Raw genomic sequence first — 16,358 nt, 5'->3', positions numbered from 1 at the left:
ACACCCTCTTTTCAACATGTGGACCTGCCAAAAGGCACGTGCCTCTGCTGTGGCACAGAGCAGTCACCTTTCAAGCGAATCAGGAACCTAGAGTAGAAAGAAACCCAGACCTTGGGCTGCAAATTCACACCACACAGACACATTAGCAGGGCAGTGAGAAACAAGAGTAAAACAAGTGAGTCTTGCTTTCCCAGGGCAAGGTACAATGCTAGCTTGGAAACTGAAGAGTAGAGATATAACTTGATCTTCTAAATGATCACAACAGATCTGTTATTTAATAATTTCACTTACTGTGTTACAGAGCCCTTTGATAGTTACTAACAGTTCAGCTCCAGTTCTTCAGTATATCACGCTGAAACTCTAGCCCTTTTCAAAGCACTCCGAGCAATATCTGTGAATTTGTGGCTATCGGTGACAGGACAGTTATACATAACTCCCTGCTGAAATAGTAGGAAAACTAACTGGCAATTTACAGCCCAATGCAAAGATGCTTCTGTTTTTTATCAGTTGCTTTTTTTAAGTTAGTAGCCACCTCCTCAATGTATTCTCTGTTGTTTGTTGTCTAGAAAGCAATTCACATCAATTCAGAAAATGTTCTTCTCTGCAATAAGCCGCAGTCCCAAGCAGAGCTCTGGTCACCTTTGTCCAGCACTCCCAGGGACTGCAGAAGGACAAAGCTTATCTTCGATGATATGTAAGTATAGATGCCTCTAAAATAAAGAAAGCAAACAATATCATTTTCTGCATTGAAAGAGAGAAAAATAAATTTGTCCAAGAGAAGCTCAAACATGGCCAATACTGTTATAGTAATACTGTACACTCAGCAGTGAATTAGACATACTGGATGAACTGTTTAGTTTGTCTTCATAAAATAAGTTTCTAATTACTGGGGAGCCATGACGGCTGACTGTTCCCTAAAGGCCAGAGAGCTGAGGGGGATAGCACAGGCAGCAGGTCAGGGCCCTCACCAGCCAGAGGCCCATCTCACCTCCCCTGACCAAGGCAAGCAGGGCAGGTCTGGGGGTAGTAGCCAGGTCCAACCAAGAGTCCAGATGCTCAGCAGGCCTGAAATCAAGCTCATAAGTCAGGTCGGGAGCAGAACTGGTGACTGCCAGGCAAGTGCCAAGTGGCAAGGCAGGTCTGAGGTCAAGCTAGAAAGACAGGCACGGGTCACAGGCCAGATCAAAGAGGTCCATAGCCAGGCACAGGCATAGCTGTGACAGGGCTGAAGACAGACACACCTACAACGTAGCCCAGACAGGGCCTGGAGGCCCAGGCCTGAGTTTAAATGGGGCTTCTGGGCCAATGGGCAAAGCCTAGAGGCTCCAGGGAGGCTGGCCATTAAGGCCTATTAGTGCCCTCCCGGCCACTGAGGCCACTTGTCATTGCAAGGCAGGGTGAGAAGGGCTTTCTTCCTGGGTGCCCTTGGAGCAAGGAGGGAGGACAAATGGGAGCATGTAGGCCTGAGCCTTGACAGCTGCTGCTATTGCTGCTACTGCTGCTCAGAAAAAGGTGCATTCATGAAGGCTGGGTGAGTACGAGGCAGGAGTGGTTACTATGAGTACCTGGAGGGATGCCTGCCCCTCCCCACCTTCATGACGTCCTTCAAACATCCCCTGCTCCCTTCTCCTGAAAACAGTTCCAGCTTGTAATTGTCTTTCTTTTGGTTTTGGTATATTGAAATTCCTGGTTCATTTCCCAAGGTAATTAATGATGTGGTATTATTTAGATAAAGTATAAAGCTGAAACTGAAAGCTGGAATCCTAGCATCTAGAAAATCCCCTCTTTTTGCCTGGTGAGGTTCTGGCCTGGAAATATCAACTCTTCTGGCTTGGCTAGAATAGAAGAAATTCTGTTTAAGCTATGTCTCAGGCTACCTGGAGTGAATGAAGCTCCGTAAGCTGCATGACCTTGACAGGCCCTTCATAATCCCATACTTTCACCCACAAGATCACTCACTCTTGTGTACCAAAGGGAACCTTGGGAAAACAGCCCTATTTCCTCAGGAACTGTCTTCTATCATAACTGTGATTTTTAATGGATAATAATAGTAATTATAAGGTTTCTTCACACCACCTCCATTCTAGTTGTATTCTACAGAGGGACCAGATAATCTCACCAAGGGAAACTAGTTTTCCTACATAAAGTATAAATAATTCCCATTGACTTCAAAAGGAGGTATGTGTTTTGTATGTCAAGAAAAGAAGGCTAGTGAGATTCATTTCTGTGAGCATTCATGACAGGCATAAGGAGATGCAAGGTGAATGAATGTAACCATTTTCTCTGTCCTTTTTGTGGAAAACTCTCCCCAGTGTATATATTCTAATTCTGCCTCCCTCCATGCTATTTCTTCCTCTTCTGATGCATTTATTCAACAGTCTCCACCGAGGAAATTTAAAACTGTTTAGAAGTGCTATCTAACTGTTCATATTTCTTAAAATGCCTTATCATCTATAATTTACTTGCAACTGTTGAACTTTTCTGCATTTTAAAGATGTACATAGGAAACAAAAAGGCATCAGCGTACTCAAAAGGTAGGAAGTGCTCATGTGAATGGATTAGAAGAAAAAATGCAGTGAGAAACAGCTACAATAGAACTATTGTATCTTCATCTGATTCTCCTTCAACATGCTGATAAAAAAACAGGGGGACGGGGTTTTTTCCCCTTATGATGCTGTCGCAGGAAAACTACTTTTTTTCAGCGTCTCTATCACCTAAGAGGCTTTTATCACTTTTTTTCTCCATTAGTGATACATGTGATTTCTCTGGCAGGCGTCCTTGATAAAACTGCTTCACCTTTTGAAAGAGAGAGACGATAAAACTGTTTGTGTATAATGCCTTCCATGTAGAATGTCCCCAAGCAGTTTGTGGTCTGTAAAAAAAAGGCAACCTAAAAAGCCAAATAAGATAAGACACAGAAGTCAAATATGTCTCAATTTGCCCTTAAAAAACAGAAACAGTGAAATGCCTGTTTTTCTAACTAGAGGAGGGAGATCTTCATGTACTACAACTGTTGTCCAGAACCTGTATCGAGGAAGCCCCACCAGAATACCAGCTATGCTAGGCTGGGACTCTGAAATTGCTGTGTAGAGAGGTCCCTGAAATGTTGCAGATTAGATTGGCTACAAATGTTGAATGTCAACAAATTTGACTCACGTGTTAGAAGGATCAAATTAAACATGGCAGCCAGTGTCTTTCAAATTCTGCACCACAGCAGAGGATTTGAAGAAATGCAATACAGTGGATCTAAAATCATCTAGTAATCCTGATGGCAGTGTTTTGTCCAAAATGATGCCCGTGAGGTATTTCATCTCTTAATCCATGAAGTGCTGAATTACTATAATCCAGCCATGGCTTTAAAGTCTTCATTTTAATCAGACTCTATAGTTTGAAGAGATTAAATCCCTGTTATTTGATTTAAAACAACAGCTAATTTTTTTGACCACTCAGTATCTTGTTACATTATTCTCAATTTATTTTCTCCAGATCATTGACAACAGCTGTTGCTGGCAATAAATTGGAACACAAGTAGGTCAATAAAAAGTATATCTTGCTTGGCAGAGTGCTGTACGCACGTACATTGAAATATAAAGGTAAATATAGCTCATAATCTTTAAAAAAGCAGGCAAAATCCTACTTTCCCTCATTTGCCATTGTTTTCTGCCTGCTCTGAATATGCTTCAAGACACCCAGCATGTCACATGTGTAAGTGACATCAGTACTGTTTCCAGTATTAATGCTTAATAAGATTTTGTTTATTTTTTGCCATTTATGACTGTAGGAAGAGAACATTTTTAAGGTTACATAATAATGCCTGAAGACAAATTCAGTCCTGCTGTAATTCCACTGAATGATAAGCGTTCCCAATAACTGCATTTAGGAATGAAGTCTGTTGTCCTTCAAGTCATAAGCGCATGTATGCTGTGGGTGCCTGAGGGCACAGTCCCACACCCTCCTCAAAACACTGCGTGTGTGGTATCAAAAAGGTAGAGTATACCCAGCTTTCCAGTTCTCCTTTTGCATAAATCAGAACTTGTTCCTCAGGATTATTTTTTCACTTGCATTGTGGGTTGCCTTGTAAACCTGTTTTTTTTCCATTTCCATTTCCTTTCCTTCTTTTTTTTTTTTCCCTATTCTTACAGGGGCAGGATAATACAACTTCCTCCACATTTTTTTTCAGTTTTTCTGTTCACATTTTGTTGAACGTTTATTCCGCCTTTACAGATTTAGGTGCTGTATACACCCACCAGCCTTACATTGCCCCAGCTTTAGGGACATATCCTGCTGTGAGATAGCATTCCTGTGTTTGTTTGTCTGCAAATAAACCGTATACCCAGGAAATGTTCCATCTGTAAAGGTGTGCCACATAGAGCTCATGAAGACCTCAAAAGATCGATTCTTAGGATATCTCTTAGTTTTGGCTTAGACCCCACATCTCTCATTCTCCATCTCTTCTTCCAAGTTCATCTATCTCACAGTGGAAAGAAAAAGGTAAACTTTGGTTATGACTCCAATGCAAGATCTGGAACTCAGCTCACTCTGCCTTGCCCAAAATGCCTCAAGAACTCTTCGTCTTCTGAGATATTTGGAGAGACCTCTGTAGTATTGAGCATATCCTCAGGAACATAGTTAAGGAGAAGAGCTTGGGTCCTCTTCCCATCAGCAATCTAAGATATTACTGCTCAGATAGGCCAACAGCTACTATACTGTGTTCCTCACAAATTCATATGCTTACTTTGAGTGCTCCCAATCTCTTGGCCTTGGGAGATTTCAAGACTTCAGCTGACCATGTCATTCCTGCTCTTATCTTTTTGCTTATGGCAATCAATGTTTTCATGTCTACACTGCCCATGAGAAAATAACATTAGAGTCTTAGACAGCAGACTCTGCCTCCCATGATTAGGTAATTAACTTGCCTGTGCTCTGCAAGACCACCTACCCTTTTCTTTTTTTTTAAGGGACGCTTTTTTAGAGCTTGGTTTGATGGGAAATAGATGCTTAATACACTCTAGCTGGAGCTTCTCGTGGTGTAAAGGATTTATAGCCGTTACTCCCTGCTGTCAAAGAGAAGCAGGGGCTAGTTTGAACTTACAGGCTACAGCTCTGCCCCTCCTCTGTCCCTACAGGCAAGTGGTCCAGCACTGCTTATCTCCTTGTGATTAAAGTGTCTTCACCCCCCCAAAACAAAGAACAGTTTCTGCCTCCTGAGAACAGTTCCTGGCCCATGCAGTCCCCCAGGTGTGTCCAGGCATCGTCTGAGAGAGAGCTCAAAATGATGCCAAGGAGACTGTTAGCAATTAAACAGCATGGATGATCAAATGATAGAGCTAGTGTCCTTGCCCTGCTTCTTTCACTAACACAGGCATGGCTAGGGAACGCGTTTGTTGACAGACTCAGATCTGAAATAGCCTTTGATAATTTTACCGCTCTGGGAGGAGGATTTCTCACCTGACCCCCACGTGGTTCTGCGCTACCCTACCAGGGCTTGTCTTCCTCAGGACTCATTCCAAACATTGACATTACTCCTCCAAGAGCTAAAAGTCCATCCCAGGACTTCAGGGTTTGTCTTGCTGTCCTGGGCCACATAGCAGTGTGGGTTTCCATCACCCTCAATGCAAGGATTCACAGGTGTGGTATTTAAGAGACATTCTGATGCATCTGTATGCAGTTTAATTCCCAAGTCAGTTCTGCTGTCTCTGCGGCAGTGGTAAATATCTTTATGTCCCTCAGCCTAGAGGATCAGAGGTAGGCTGTTCAAACCCATTTTTAGACTGGGCATATCCTTTTCCTTCCTGAGAACCAACAAAGAGTCATGGAGCTGGAGAGAGGCTATGCTGATTTAATGCACTTGAGGAATCTGATTTCTCAAGATCCCTATCATCAGATGCATTCCTGGTCTTCTAGTCCCTGATGATAATTTCTTTCAAGTCCTACCGTTACTGAAGTTTCTCAGAAAGGCATAGCAGGACAAAGCCGAAGTGATTGCAAGTACCTTAGCTAAGTTGGTTTTTGTTTCAGGATCTGCTTCTCCTGTCAGTGTACATACCCCATTCATTGACTCAGGTTTCAGATCTACCATCAACAGCAGTTTGACCCACACCTTGGCTTCTCACTCATTAGAGCTGGGATGTTAGCTGGCTGTTAGGGTTAGAATACACTTGATCTTCCCAGATACTCCCTTCCAAAAGAGATATTTCTTCCTTTGGTTTTCAGTTGCCTCCTGGGATGTCGGGATGTGATTCTATGGCATTTTAAAATGATGTAAATCTTGACTGCTGTGGTCCTGCCCTCTCTCCCTAGGCCTGACTGCAAAGATTTTCACCCTACCCTCAGATGAAAGCAGCTGATTTCAGATTATCTATTTAACATACAGAAGAAGAGAAACTATTGTGAGGAAGTAATGTTTTCCCTCTCTGTTTTCAGTATATTAGCACAAATGCCTATTATTAACACTTCTCTCTCATATGCACATTCCTCCCATGCACATTTTAGTCCAGACATTGATTTCATGTGAGTAGCTTTAAGCCATGAATCTGGGACACGACCAGGAATTTGTAGTAGATTTAGACTCTTTCTCTTGGCCTCTTGTATTTCACTTCACTAACATGGTTAGTCTGGGAGGCTTTGCATTCTTGCCAAAATAGGAATCCCCACTTATTTTATCTTTCTTCATTTTGTTTAAATTAGGTGCCAGGCTTTAATTTTGGCTTCTATTTTTGCACAGTAAAAATGCCTCTCCAGGCATCTGTACTATTTACATTTATCTAAACTGTTGGCCTTGTTACACAAAGCCCATCAAAACAGTAGTTCTGTGACTGGGTAAATTTATCTTACACTTGGCCTGAATCCAATCAGAATCTGAAATCCATATAGCACCATCATTTAAATGGGTCACAAATACAGTGATCGTTCAGTGCTCTCTCAATCTCTGCTCCTCTGCTGAACTTTGCAAAGCTGCTGGGTCTGCCAAACTGAGCCTGAGATTCCTGTACCTGGGTACCCACTTTGTACAGCGCCGTGGACTCCCTTGCACCCTCTGTGCCGGGTCCCAGACACAGCAGGTCGGCAGCATTTATTTTGAGTTGCAGGATGGAGGTCTATTTTGTATAATAATACCTGGTCCCCAGCTTCAGCTGTCCTTGGCCCTCAAGATGACCATCCATATCTGTGACCCAACATGTCAGACATGTCCCTGACTCGTCTCCCAATATAGCTGTGTCTGACACAGCAAGTAAGCAGCGATGTAAACACTTTCATTTTACTTTAGGTGGTTATCTTGAGCTTACAGGATTTTCTTCTCTTGGACTGGGTGTTCAGGGCCCACTGGCACATCTTCAGAACTGGACAGGAGTTAGGCTTGGCTATACCACTTTCTTCTGCTGGTTTCCCTATAGCTCTGATCAAATTTTAAAGTTGCTCGTTTTGCTATTTTCCCTTCCAGCACATCCACCTTTTTTAGGGCCTAGATTACTAAAGTTGTGAAACTGGTCCTATATTTAGCATAATGATTTAAGCTGCTTTTATTATGTGCAATTGTTGTACACTGAGGAAGCACTAGTTTGTTTTTTTATAACACTTCAGTAGTATTATCTCTGAAGGGTATTAAAATATGCGCTTGGCTACATTTATGATGTTTAATTGAACTTTTATTAGTTTTGTTTAATGTTTCCTCATAAAGCACCGTACCACAGTAAGAAATAACGTACAAGTGGTAGATTATGTAAATGAAGCAGAAAACACTATAGTTTAGTAGGTAGTTCATATAAAATATAAAAATTAGATGAAAAATGTGTTTTTGAATGCAGTTATAATTAAAATTGTATATTGGAGTCTAAGCTATACTGTACTCTGTAAATACAAGTGGTAGTGCTGAGTTCCAAGATTATGTTGCAATAGATACTGATAAATTACTATACGACATAAGGCTTTTATTGATTCACTTTGTTTGATTCTCTTCCCTTTTTTTTACTGCATGAGTTTATATTTTTGCAATTATCTGCTAAACTACAGTAAATTAAATTCAGAGAAGGCGGAAAAAGACAAAGGTGGCGGAGATGCGTTGTAATGGCATACAGCTAAATAGGATTTAGAGAGAGAAACGTACATGGAAGCATTTCACTTGGGTAATAGTAACACCACTCTTAGGAGCTCAACAGCCCGGAAACTCTGAAAGGCTGCTTCTAGAAGGGGAGTAATTACCATGCCCGCAGCCATCGCACCTCATGCTGGGATCCTGTGCGACATAACAAGCAATGGCAATGCTGTATTTCCTGCTGGTTTTCGACAAGCTCCCAGAGAAAGTGGTGGCAACGCAAGTGAGAGCAATTCTGGACAGTAGCGGATTGTTTGATAAATCTCATCCCAGATTCAGCCCCAGACATGCTACTGAGGCTGCCCTTGTCAAAGCCATAAACGGTTTGAATACCACAGTTGAAAAGGAAGCCTGGCCTTGTTTGTACTATCAGATCTAGCCATGGGGGGGGTTATTCTGTAAAAGGCTGGATTCTGTTGCAGTGCCTAGGTGACTGGCTGGTGTTGACTGAGAATGCATTGAACTGGTTCCAGCAATACTTGATTGCGTTCCCCAATCAACATAGTAGGGTAAATTCTCCTCGCGAGCAGCCAGTTTCACATAATGACACTTGATCCCAGGGAGAATTCACCAGCAGCCTGACTTAGTTGGCACTGATGCTTTACACTCTTTCTCTTGCCTTTCAGAGAGATATATGAGATGTATTAGAGCAGTGTATTAGAACGCCTTTTGGCTTTGTTGCAGAGGACTATATTTCTAAAAGTACCAACATTCAGATATTCAGAAACAAAAGAGTTTCTTGTGCAGTCAAGATTATTAATAGAGATAAAGCACTTATTGTACCTGTTAATTTGAAGTCAGACTTCTTTTAAATAATTAAAAAAAAACAAGCAATCTGAATCCTGTTTGTAAATCTGGAGTGACAGTGTTGACACCAGTAGATACAGACAGTTGTAAATAACTAAGAAGAGACTCTGACTCAGTTGTCTGAAAACCAGAAGTCAGTGAATAGCCTCCCGTGGGACTTCAGTTTACATTCATGACCAGTAGCTATTTCAGGCCGACAAAGAAATTTCAGGGCTGCTTCTACTACTCATATCCACTCCAGTTCAATCGGATAGCCTGGTGCCATTTTAACCCTGTAGAAATTTGCTCCATTTCCTGGTTTCTCAGGCTGTAGCAAGGCTGTGATCTGCAGAAGAACTTCAGGAGGGGAAAAGACCTTAGATCAAAGACCCAGAAAGGGGGGTAGCTTAAGTTCTTTTTAATGCGCTTCAGTGAGAAAACAATGATTTGCTTGTCCCGAAGAGGCCGCTCAACAGTAACATCCAAGAAGTAACATTCAGCTCAGTTTGAATTAAACAAAATTCATTTTATGGAGAAAACTAATTCTATAGAAATAAAAACATATCTACAATGACCATGAAATGAGATTACCTACAAATTCTCCTGTATGAGATTATTGCTGATTTTATTAAGAAGGCCAGGTTGCAGAGGGAATTTGGATAAACCTTGGAGTCTTTAACAGATCCACGAGTTCTCAGTCACTGTGTCTTAAGGGTTTGTAAAAACAGAAAATGATTAATAGTATCTTTGGTGAAGTTCATAGATTAAAAATGTGCACTACGTAAAACAGAGATCCTGAATAGTTAACTTATTCAAGGGCTTTCTCATGTTTCTTCGTATGTCCATGAGCTTAAGGTAATAGGCTACCTCCAAAAAGTCTACAGAGTCTTCTGGCTTTTTTACTTCATAGCATAGTGATTTAAACTAGTATACTGGATTTAACAAGACAAATGACATTCATGTACAGTCTGAACCTAAATAAAAGAGTGAATTTAAAACCTTTCTTGTTCTGATAGAAATCAGAAAAGAATTAAATCCAAACACATCCTTATTATATATTGTTACTACAGTGTATAAGAAATGTATGCAATGCACTTAAATGTGCATGAAATCCGTAGGACATTTCAGCTTTCAACTTTTGCCCAACATACACGTTAGTAATCTAAATGGAAAGTTTACTAATATATATTATCTGAATTTCAACATTAAAAGGAGTATTAATTGCATAGATTAAATATAAAGAAATTTTATTTGCTGATATCAAAAAAGTAAGTAGGTATTCCACTAATTCCAAAAAAAGAAATAATTAAACAAAAAAAAAACTTGCTTAAGATTTGTGATAAGTAGTGAGCATATAGATCTAGTTCTTCCCACATCTGGGTAATCTGAAGCATTGGCTTCAATTTACTAAGCATTGCGTAGGTGGTGCAAAGAGATCAGAGTGTGACTTGTCATGTTTATTAACCCTGTTAAACTAGCACTGTTTAAGAAACTTAGAAGAAAATATAGCCAATCCATTTTTCCAAATGAAGCTTAATTTTTATTAGGCATCCCCTGATCTGTAAATCAATCTTATATTTTTTTCTGTCATAATAGCTGAGCACTAACATTGGCTTCTTGCTTAAGTAATGTACATGCCTCTTGGTAGTGCTTCCACTGCTAATAGTAATGCTGCAAAATAAATCCTACGACAAGCTAGAAACGATTTTACAATTAACTTCTAAACAAGTAGACCATAATTACACTATGTTATCTCCATTTGTTTTTACAGGCTCTTACCAATGCTTCAGACAAGCAAATTATATATAGTGATGGGTGATATGTGGGGGGGGAGGGGGATGTTGCAAAAGACATATTTTAATGACATGAGTTTGAGAGGATCATGTAAAGGTTCATCACTTTGATCATTCCAGAGAGCTGTGACCACTGTTTCGTTGATTTCCTCTGCTTTGCTTTGCTTTTTGGCACTTCCTGTTAAACCATCTTACCTAGTTCATTGCGTAAGCCTAAAAGAGATGGGACTTAAAACACTGCAAGAACCCTTTGAATGGTCTAAAAAAATAGTTAGTTCTATACAAGCCAACATGGTTTCAATGTCTAATGTCAGATAATTAGCCAAGCCCACATCCAGATGGTTTGTACTATGAAGATAGTGTTAGTATCTCGATGGGCACAGGAAGTATTGGCAGCTGCTGTAGGTTAAGCAACACTGGGACGCAAACCTGTCTTTAGTCCCCTTTCTGAACTATTGACAACTGCCTGGAGTAAGCTGGGGAGAAACTCCTCTCTGAGGGAGAACATTACTTTGAAGAAAGTTGGGGAAAGTTTTTCTTCTTATCATCAAGCTTTTTCGGTCTTGGGTCACTCAAAATTACCCAGACTTCAAATGTTTATTGTTACCTAGTGATATTTAGCCTTCCTTTTTTTCAAAATGAGGTAGTGATTAACTTTCTGGGATAAATCTACTTGAATGTATGCGCACATGAGTCGAAGAAAACTAAGAAAATGCATTGCCAAACAGCAGTTGTTGTCTCAAAAAAGTATATATGGCTGCCCTTTTCTGTTAAGAGGCTCCATCTTGTTCCCACTGACCTCAGTTATATACCTGAGCGTGTTTGTATCAGCAAAGAGGGAGAAGGCGGCCATTTCCCACATATATTAAGCTGGAAGAATCTGCAAGGTCAGCAAATGTGAAGGCTTTTATAAGAGTCCTGAGTTGAAGATGCAAGGTTATGGGCCTGAAGTGACATGGCAAATGCCTATGTTCTCCACAGTGATTGAGAAAGAAGTAATAGCGAGGGCTTGTGAGAGAAAATGAAGAAATCTGCTTCAGCCATGAGGTGCTCATTGAAAGGATGACCAGACATTGCCAAGGAGACATAGACAGTTTGTGATTTCAGCCTGAACAGAAGTGGACAAGGCTGGATCAGAAATGGATCTATGAGTTTCAGCACAGAGACAGCAGCTGAATTTGTGACTGCAGTCAGTAGGTCAAGTGGGTTGAGGAAGAAGTGGAGTCTCTGAGATCAATTTGAGGAGAAATCAATGGAGAATTTGGAAAGAGCAATTTCAGTGGAATGCAGCAGACAGCTTTGTGCACAGTCAGCAATGAACTCCAGGCAGCAAAAGTAAACAACATTTTCAGTATGCTTACAGATAAGAGGGAGAAGGGGGATGAGATGGTAGTTGTGGATGCAAGCAAATTCAATGTATATTTTCAAAGTGGAGAAATTAAACACAGACTTGTTTTGTGAGGAGGGAGAGGCCAAGGTAAATGACAACATACAAAGAGTAGAAAAGAAGATAAGCAAGCACAAGGGAGAGAAGATCGAATAACTTGTTCCGCTTAGTGCTTGCATACGTTTTGCAGATCAAAACTGCACTAATTTGGGAAACAGTTTCTATAATCTATAAAAATGCATTTTATTAGCTTTTTTTTTCTTTGAATCACTGACTTCTAAAGAATGAGAACAGTCATAAATGCTATTGTCTCCACAGGCGGTAATTTGGAAATATAAGATGCATGGTTACATGATAAATGTATTTTCTTCATAAAATGTTCGCAAATCAGGTTTAAAACAAGGGAAAAATAACTTGAAAATATTCTGCACTTCAGAAAACAATAAAATGTCTTCTTATTTTTCCCTGGTAGGCCACGCAATGCTGATTACTTTATGCAGGAAGCTAAACGGAAGAAGCATAAAGCAGATGCAATGGTGAGAACATTTTCTTTCCAGTTATGTTGTTTCAAATTATTTTTGTAATGCAGTTTCTTCATCAGTGCAGTATTGCTGGGGTAATTATAAAATCTATTATAAGGATGGCTAGGCTTGTTAAATTAAGAAATGTTTATATAATCAAATGTTCATAGCCCAATAAACTATGACTTAACCAATAATGACTTACTGAGATAAAGGCCTAGATAAATAAAACTTTCTATTTATTCCTTTGCCTTAATTAGGAACTATAGGAATGGAGACTGTATGAGGTTTCCCCATACCTATCTGTCTTCTCCCCAGTTTAGCTAACTGCCTAGGCCCTGCATTTATATCCCCAAATTTGCTCTTGAGGCTAAGGAATTTGCACTTCCTTGTAAGAGCTTTAGCTCCCAGGACAAAAGAATCATAGTTTCATGGCAGACCCTTCCTAACATAATCAGAAGCTCACAAGAAATATGAGTAATCCTATAGGAACAACTTTCACATGAAGGACTGTTGCAGCAAAGAGATTCTTGGCCCTGGCTTTGACCTGTCAGAAAATGTAGCCAGTGAGACCCTCTTGAAAAAGAATCTGAGGTGATATGGAGCGTTAAAGAGATCCTTGTGTTCCCAAAGAAAACGGTGCAATGAGGTAGCCAGTGCTCCACCAGAGCTCCACTTTGCAGTCTCTTAGCTTTGTCTAAGGCTGTTTGTCCAGCACTATGGAGAAGCTCGTACAGCCTTAAAAACATTAGACTTCTGCGCTGGCAGATGCAATACTTAGGGCAGAACCCTGCATTAATATGGCTCTCTTGCAGGTATGCGTAGCTAGCTTCAGGGTTAGCCTTGCTCTGTTAGACAGACACTGCTGTCACAAGAGCAGGAAAAAAGAAAGGTAGCTCAGAGCCCCTGTTTCTTCATCTCTTTTTCTCAGCTGTGCAGAGTGTACAATGGCCAAGGAAGCAGGAGCAGGCCCTTAATATAGATACTAACACAGAGTTTTACACTCTACCTGAGTTTATTAGCACAAATTTCCATGGTTTATTCAGTTCCATATTACTATAAAGTGAGTCTTAAATCAGAAGATATTGTGGAGAAGTATAAATGGTGCATTTTAGTGTGTTGCTTTAAACAGAATGGAAAAATCACTTAATATGCAAAGGAAATTCCGTCTTAGCCTGAAGAGAAATGTTTTTATAGTAGACTCCCAGAAACAGGAGGTGCAAGCATTATTCTCCGCTCTGCCAGAAGCATCCTGCATGAAAGTGACTTAGGGTCCTGTTTAAATAGCCTCTCACTGATTGAAATATCCTTCACACTCAGTTTCCCTCCACCGTGGAACAGCACCTTACTTATACCTTCTGACCTGGAGGTACTGCCTCCTCCTCCTTGACCACATTGGGATCCTGGGTGAATATGGAGACACTTTGAATCACCTTGCTGGGCTCAATACCTCCTACTTTGGCGCTGCAATATCTAATGTGGGCACTTAGAGAGAGCAGTCTGAAATAATGACTGTAAGTTTCTCTGCCCGTTAGTCCCTTATCTGTGAAATTGGGATAATTGCACTTTCACCCCTCACAAGAGCATCGGGAGAGAAATATAATAAAAAGTTTGCGAAGTTCTCAGGTATGATCACAATGGGAGCCATATAAGAACCTAAAATAGATTGACGCCAGTGTGCCATTCCAAAGTTACTATTTAATATCTTTATCCCTAGAAGAGAATAAGGTCCATTAACCTTTCACTGTGTGCATCAGATTTCAACCAAACGCATCCAGTCCATTAATGGGCTTTATGTACCACAGGAGTTCTGACTGAAGAAGAGAAGTCAGGACAGAGAGGTAGAAGTATAATTCATCTATATCCATATCAAAAGTGAAACTCTGAGAGCAGATTAGTGGCATGTCAATGTACATATTTGTGCATCACGGAGGACAAATATGTGTATCTTTATAAATACACAAATACACACACACAGAGTCAAAGAGGTACTGAAAATAAGAGAAGAAATGGGGCAAGGAGGAAGGATTTGTGGAAGGAGAAGCTGAGGGAGCAGAGAAATCCCTGAGAGAGGAGGAGACTCTAGAAAGTAAAATCCTGATAAGAGAGGAGAGTGTGGTCAAGCGGTGCCGCAGATTGTAGGGATAAAAAAGAACTGAGAACAGAGATGAGCCTTTGCATAATGAAGACCTAGTGGTCAAAGCATTTAACTCCTGTTCTCTTAGTTCAAGATAGATAGTCATTACCTTTCTTTGTTTAGTGTTGAAAACCTGCATTTGCAAACAGATGTGAAACACTTTTTAATGTGAGGATGCTTGAAAGCTGGAACAGAAGGCCTGATGAGTTTGTGGAATCTCCAGCACTGGAGGTATTTAAGAACAGACTTGACAAACATCTGTCAGGAATATCCTAGGTAGAGCTGATCCCCCCCTTGGACACAAAAGTATGGACCAAATAACATCTTGTAGTCTTTGGCAGCTCTACTTTCTATGTGTTATGAATTTCACTGATACTCAGGTTTTGATGGGCTTTAGCTTTCTCACAGCAAAATTTATGAATCTGAAGAAGTACCAACTTGCATCAAGTTTATAATTCATGTTAGGAAAATCCCATCACATGTAACCATATCCTGATGATTACACTGTGTCCTTCTAGGTGGAAAAGTTTGGAAAGGCACTGAATTATGCAGAAGCAGCACTGTCATTCATTGAGTGTGGAAATGCAATGGAACAAGGCCCAATGGAATCTAAATCCCCTTATACAATGTATTCAGAGACAGTTGAACTCATCAGGTAAGAAGGAAGGAGCTGACAGCAAGGATTGTCCCGTTCATGCAAATATGCTATAATGATAGCAAAGATGATATAATTTGCTAGTTACAGTAAAAAGGGAGAAATGAGGTCCTCCCAGGCACCAGGTCAGTCATATGTACCATATATGTATTATTTGTGATTGCTATGGAAACTAAATTGGGAAACCATGTAGAACACAAAATAGACAAAGCTTTTCATATTACTTGAGTTGCAAATTACTTTGAGAGTTTAATGATGTAAGTCCTACTCTCCTCAAAAGGGGGAAAAATGGGTACATTATAACAAGCACTCTCGTGGTGTGGTGGTTTGCAAAATGTTATAACTTATGTTTATGACTGTAGTTTAGTGGTTTCCTGAAGGAAGACGTGAACAGTGGTAGAAAAGTGGACATTCAAGGCCCATTAGGTGTCTGTGCTCCTGTTGTAGTCAGTGGAGTCCGGAGAGCAATCCCTCTCACACCAAAGTGGACCCCTAGATTTAGTCAGCTGCATAGCTCTCCAAATGGTACCGCCTGGAATTCAGTCCCACCCTCAGTCCCTATGAGATGAGTTTCTGCCTCATAAGTTCTTTCTACCACTATAGCTGGTACTAAGAGTTGCTGTTACTGACAGTGTCAGTAGAGAAAGCAAAGCTCTGGTCATCCCAGAGTCTGCATGACTCTCTCCACAAGAAAGTCCATCCACTTATGCTAGCGGAGAAGGCTGTATTGCCAACGACCACACTTAATTCACAGGACAGTCAACCACGTAACTCTCATCAGTGCTAAGTTCACAGGAGGTAAAATACTATTTTTTAATCAGATTCATAGTGTAGCAAAGCCCCTAAAGCAATTGCTTTCTTTCGGACTTACGTGTTGTTGTGATGATTTTCTCACATACCTAAACAATTCCATTGGCATTTTTTTCCACTTTGGGCTGTCTTCTAATGCATTTCAGTGAAGTGAGGCCAGCTTGCTAACTGGAAGGT

At 40.6% G+C, this 16,358-nt stretch overlaps 1 protein-coding gene across 2 annotated transcripts in view; it reads left to right on the top strand.

Annotated features, from left to right (window-relative positions):
• AFF3 (ALF transcription elongation factor 3) overlaps window positions 1-16,358 on the top strand; it is a 337,446-nt gene that overhangs the window by 302,664 nt on the left and 18,424 nt on the right. For both annotated transcript variants that reach the window (XM_068924417.1, XM_068924407.1), the window contains exons 14-16: window positions 567-694; window positions 12,531-12,594; window positions 15,235-15,371. In XM_068924417.1, the coding sequence (XP_068780518.1) occupies window positions 567-694; window positions 12,531-12,594; window positions 15,235-15,371 (329 nt within the window). The remainder of the gene's footprint in view (window positions 1-566; window positions 695-12,530; window positions 12,595-15,234; window positions 15,372-16,358) is intronic.

This window comes from Struthio camelus, chromosome 1 (assembly GCF_040807025.1).
Source record: "Struthio camelus isolate bStrCam1 chromosome 1, bStrCam1.hap1, whole genome shotgun sequence".
NCBI lineage: Eukaryota > Metazoa > Chordata > Aves > Struthioniformes > Struthionidae > Struthio > Struthio camelus.
The sequence above is the reverse complement of the archived record's forward strand: the minus strand, read 5'-3'. Positions and strand labels throughout refer to the sequence as shown.